Source organism: Trichechus manatus, unplaced genomic scaffold, assembly GCF_000243295.1.
Source record: "Trichechus manatus latirostris isolate Lorelei unplaced genomic scaffold, TriManLat1.0 scaffold00131, whole genome shotgun sequence".
NCBI lineage: Eukaryota > Metazoa > Chordata > Mammalia > Sirenia > Trichechidae > Trichechus > Trichechus manatus.
Genome location: NW_004444067.1, coordinates 6,963,055 through 6,968,803, shown reverse-complemented (window position 1 = coordinate 6,968,803; position 5,749 = coordinate 6,963,055). Strand labels below are relative to the sequence as shown.

The following is a 5,749-nucleotide window of genomic DNA, read 5'->3' as shown; positions in this document are numbered from 1 at the left end:
CGTGTACCGTGCTCACATGTACAGGGTTTAGGTATAAAAACCCGCACCACGTGTACCGTGCTCACATGTACGGGGTTTAGGTATAAAAACCCGCACCACGTGTACCGTGCTCACGGGTACGGGGTTTAGGTATAAAAACCCGCACCACGTGTACTGTGCTCACATGTACGGGGTTTAGGTATAAAAACCCGCACCACGTGTACCGTGCTGACATGTACGGGGTTTAGGTATAAAAACCCGCACCACGTGTACTGTGCTCACGGGTACGGGGTTTAGATATAAAAACCCGCACCACGTGTACTGTGCTCACATGTATGTACGGGGTTTAGATACAAAACCCCACAGCACGTGTACTGTGCTCACGGGTACAGGGTTTAGATACAAAAACCCATGCCACGAGTACTATGCCTTTTGAGTGCCTCACAGAATGTTCCGGAACAACCCAGCCTAGTCATGCCATGTATGTTCTGCACCAACTGTGGAATCTGACCACCAAGGAAAATGCAGCCATGTCACACACATCTGTTCTTTGACTTAAAAATTTAAAGAAATCTGATTTGACTTATCACTTAAAGAAATCATTCAAGTTCCTAACTTTAAGAGTTTTTAAGACACAAGCAGAAAGTTCAGTCAAGTGACTGATTTTTAAAGCCTAAAAGTGTTAATCTAGCACACCAAAATTATACACTAGCCTACTGTGTACCAGTGTCTAAAGGAAACGCAAAGAACACAGCTATCATTTTTAGCAAAAGGTTGGCCCCAAACGAAAAGCAGCTTAGATCTTAAAACGGAATTAAGCTCCAGCTGAATGTCTAATAACTAAGTGACAGAGATAAGCCTCATAGATGGATTCGTTATATCAAATTTCCATGAAAAGTCAACTGAACAGAGAAATTCCAGTGGCTTTTGCAAAAGGTCCTTCACTCATTAAATATTTAACCATCAAATAAAATAATGAAAAAGAGCTGATATTGAAACCAAGGTCAAACAATTTTAAATGATTTCTTGACTAGAACTTCAAGATTCACCTTCAACTAATAATCTTTACGTAATTAAAAAGATAAAAATAGCAGTCTGCGAGAGCGACTAAGAAGCGTATCTCCGCAACGTATGTCACATGCTGCGTCACGCTGTCTCTCTTCAGAAGGCAGCCACGGCAGAAAATGCTAGATGTCTGCTCAATACCCACTCTCCCCCTTTTCTTCCTGACAGAACTCTGATTTTGTTCAGGGCAGCAGTGCGCCCCACGGAAAGTCACACTTCCCAGCCTCGCTGTGGAGAGGGAAGGCTGGTGAGATTTAAAAGAAGTCAATGGTACGGCTTCTGGGATGATCCTTAAAGAGGGGCTGAGTCAGTGGCACCTGTTTCTGCCTCCACCTTCCTCGGCCCCCTTCCCGGGCTCCCTGTGGCACTGCACACTAGATCTGGACTGTCTACCCGAAGAAAAGAGACCCCCTGCTTGGCTGAACCACTGTTGTGGATCTGTTACATGCAGCTGACTGCAACTCAGCACAACACAGCCACGCAGGTCGAGTACTCACAGTCTGTAGTGTATTCCACCTGCGGGGGCTGCGCAGCTGTGCCCTCGGCCGCCTGGGGGGTGGGCGTGGCGCTGTCAGCCTGGGCTTTACGAACCAGCGCTGCAAGAGGGTGATCAGGATCCACCACCTTCAAAGGCTGGAGACAGAGAAAAGACATGGTCTTATCATTGTCTGTATTTTGAACCCCATGGAACTCTTCTGCTGCAAAAAGGCCCAACTCAACTTTATAACACAGAATGTATAATTCTTCCTCTAGCTTTATCTCTAAAAAGCTTTCAGAATATTAAAGTCTTATCACATGCTTGGAGCCCTGGTGGCATAGTGGTTAAGAGCTACAGCTGCTAACCAAAAGGTTGGCAGTCCAAATCCACTAGTTGCTCCTTGGGAACCCTATGGGGTGGTTCTACTTCGTCCTATGGGGTCACTATGAGCTGGAATCGACTGGACGGCAATGGTTTTAATCACATGCTTAGGAGCCCTGGTGGCACAGCAGTTAAGCACTCAGCTGTTAACCCAAAGGCTGGCAGTTCAAAACCACCACCACTCTGTGGGAAAAAGATGTGGTAGTCTGCTTCTATAAAGATTTAGAGACTTGGGAACCCTACAGGGCAATTCTACTCTGCCCTACAGGGTCGTTATGAGTTAAAATTGACTCAACGGCAAAAAGTTTTTTGGTTTACCATATGCTTTGGAAAATACACAAACAAGGACACCCACAGAGGTCCTTGACTGACTGTGGTTAAGTCCTCCAGCTGGTTGTTAGTTCCAGAGGAACTCAGTCAATGGAAAGCTATAATCTCAGTAATAGGCATTAAGGGAAGGAAGCAGAGACGACCAAGACAGCTACTGATAAAACCTCTAGTCACTCGGAGCTCGAAACTTTGTCCTTCCTGGGAGGCATTTCTGATCTGTAATCACCAACAACTTTTAGCAACGGATCAATCAGGAATCCCTCCCTCAAGGGGTCAGCCTACTGCATGCCTTCAGAAAACAGTATGTGTAGGCCGAATGGACTCCGTTGTATATCACAAGTGGCAGAATGAAGGCATGTGCTAACCACAGACAATGCTGAGTGACTCCTTTAGAAGAAGACTCGTAAGAGAAAGATCAGAAGTAAACATATTTACTTTAAAACTACCTACAAAAGGGGCAGAGTAAGAAGCACATATTCTAATACATATAAGACCTGATCCCATTATAGTGAAACACGCATGACCAAACATTTCCAAATCTTAACAGCCTACTTATGCTAAATATCCCAAATGGTAAAACTGTAAGAAAATAACTTGCTTGTAAAATTTATAATATGGGATCTCTAACAAAGAAGGGAAGCAAATCCTCTGCCACCAAGCTGAAAACAGTACTTCACAATATACGTCAATGATGATAAAATAAGACGTAGCTACAATAAGCAAGAAATGGCACATTTAATATCTTCCAAAATTAAATTCACAAACATTTTGTTAAGGCACAAAAGCAGCTCAATATTGAGATAAAAACCTTCATAAGCTCTTCCAGGCGACTGCACTGTTTGGAAGCAAAGAGAGATGGATGCAGGTAATTACCGTCTTCATCATCATCATCTTCATTGTCAGAGCTGACCCCTGGTTCTGAAATTAAAATTACGTTTGTTTAAGATTGTGTTTCAGATGAAGGTTTATAGAGCAAATTAGTTTCTCATTAAACAGTATAAAAACTGTTTTGTGACACTAGTGGCCAACACCACAATGTGTCAGCACTCTCCCCTTCTTGACCTTGGTTCCCCATTACCAGCTTTCCTGTTCCCTCCTGCCTTCTTGTCCTTGTGCCTGGGCTGGTGTGCTCACTTAGTCTCCTTTTGTTTTATGGGCCTGTCTAATCTTTGGCTGAACCTCAGGAATGGCTTCAGTACTGAGTCAAAAGGGAGGCTGGGGGCTAAAATTACATCTTAAGACTGGTATAAGGCAAGTAAGAATGTACAAAATAACTTAAGTAAAAACTCAGAAGCAGACAAAGGCAGAGCTATATATGGGCATTTCTTGGTGATGTATCAAAAAAAGACACACTTGGAAAACATTCTGTGTGGTGTTGCCATCTAGGTTGTTCAGAAGAAAGCCAGAGAGAGAGGAAGATGGGTCGCAACCATCTAGCAACTTCCCTCCAGCATCAACGAGTCTGAAGGTATTGTATGTTATTTTCACGCCCTGAGTTGTTCTAGTTTTTTGTGGAAAAAAGGCAAAATCTTACTGATTTATGGAATTATATTGATTTATGATTTCTGTTAGCAGCAGAAAACTAAAAAATAACAACAAACTAACTTGAGGAAGATGAGATCTGCAATAAGATTTACACAACTCTGATTTTGAACACAGGTCAGCAGGAGAAAGCAAAATTCAATGAAGATTATACATACGTGCACACACGCACACGCACACACACACACAGACAAATAAATATAAAGAGATGGTTCTCTGAATGTATTAAGAATAAAGTTAACTGGTCTTTGTGTAAGAGCTCCAAACAGAGACATTACTACAAACATATGAGTTTTAAGGCAGATAATCCAGGTGACAAGTGGACATCTACAATTACTGCTGTGGCCCTCAGGCTGTGGGACGAGTGTGCTGGTGCGAAATCCAGGGGTGTGAGCCCCGCTGTCTCTGTGATGTGTTAAACAGCCAAATGTTATAGATATTCAATCATATCTCACCTAGCTATAAAATACCCTATCAGAATTCAGTGTACTTTAGGACGTATCATGGAGCCTCTTGCGACACTCTGGCCCAGCAGTATGTACAGCCTGCCCTACTGGCAGGATTTCATGAACACCCTAAAAACTCCAGCATCTCAATTCAAGCATGCCTCTTTAAGAATGAACACCTTTACACTTTCTCCAGAGCCACCACTCCTCCTCCCTCCCCCGGCCACACATCGGAGTCTGAACAGGACAGAGTCTGAACAGGACAGGGACAGGTCCACATACTTTTTTTCTCTTCATTTTTGTTTTCGGCCAGAACGGTGTAGCGGCCCTCCTTCATAGCTTTCTGGATGAATTTATAGTAGGGGTTGAGGTAGTGATCGAAACGCAAGAAGTCAAACTGGGAGTTTCGGGCTTGCTTGGCTTTCAGCATGATTTCAAACTGGGCGCCCTGCTTGCACACGAAATTGGCTGTGCGCTCGATGATGGCGTGCATTTTTGCCGTTGGTGGCTACGGGAAAACACGTATGCATGTTACCCACTTTTCCTCTGTCACTGGCCACATGATTTAATTAACAAACAGAAATCACCAGGTTTCACTGTCATTTATAGGAAACGACTCATTTCCACTGGAAGAGCCCAATGCCTACAATTGGGAGTTGAGAGGGACCCCCCGGCACTGCACCTGGCCACAAGACCACCCCAGTCTGCTCTGCATCTCGCCAGTATTCTGTGGGGGAAAAACTCACCTACCAAGGCAGCCCCTTCCACCTTCGCACAGAACTGACAGGAGGCAATTTCTTCTTTCACACCAAGTCGACACATTTTATATGTTAAGAGGGCTCTAACATGAGCTTTGAGCTTTGCACACACACACACCAGGGCTCTAAGATGGGTGTTGGGCTTTGCACACACACAACAGGGCTCTAAGATGAGCTTGGGCTTTGCACACACACAACATGGCTCTAAGATGAGCTTCAGGCTTCGCACATACACAACAAGGTTCTAAGATGAGCTCGGGCTTTGCACACACACAACATGGCTCTAAGACGGGCGTCGGGCTTTGCACACACACGACAGGGCTCTAAGATGGGTGTCAGTCTTTGCACACACACAACAGGGCTCTAAGATGAGCTTGGGCTTTGCACATACACAACACGGCTCTAAGATGAGCTTCAGGCTTCGCACATACACAACAAGGCTCTAAGAGGAGCTCGGGCTTTGCACACACACAACATGGCTCTAAGATGAGCTTTGGGCTTCGCACATACACAACAAGGCTCTAAGATGAGCTCGGGCTTTGCACACACACAACATGGCTCTAAGACGGGCGTCGGGTTTTGCACACACACGACAGGGCTCTAAGATGGGTGTCGGGTTTTGCACACACACCACAGGGCCCTAAGATGGGCGCTGGGTTTGCACACACACACAACAGGGCTCTAAGATGGGCGTCGGTCTTTGCACACACACAACAGGGCTCTAAGATGGGCGTCGGTCTTCGCACACACACAATGGCTCTAAGATGGGC

General features: G+C 45.0%; 1 protein-coding gene across 5 annotated transcripts in view; it reads right to left on the bottom strand.

Annotated features, from left to right (window-relative positions):
- Positions 1-5,749, bottom strand: part of SFSWAP (splicing factor SWAP) — a 79,723-nt gene that overhangs the window by 61,758 nt on the left and 12,216 nt on the right. For all 5 annotated transcript variants that reach the window (XM_004385010.2, XM_023739278.1, XM_023739276.1 and 2 more), the window contains 3 exons: positions 4,504-4,729; positions 3,042-3,151; positions 1,542-1,677 (listed from right to left, as the gene is read on the bottom strand). In XM_004385010.2, the coding sequence (XP_004385067.1) occupies positions 1,542-1,677; positions 3,042-3,151; positions 4,504-4,729 (472 nt within the window). The remainder of the gene's footprint in view (positions 1-1,541; positions 1,678-3,041; positions 3,152-4,503; positions 4,730-5,749) is intronic.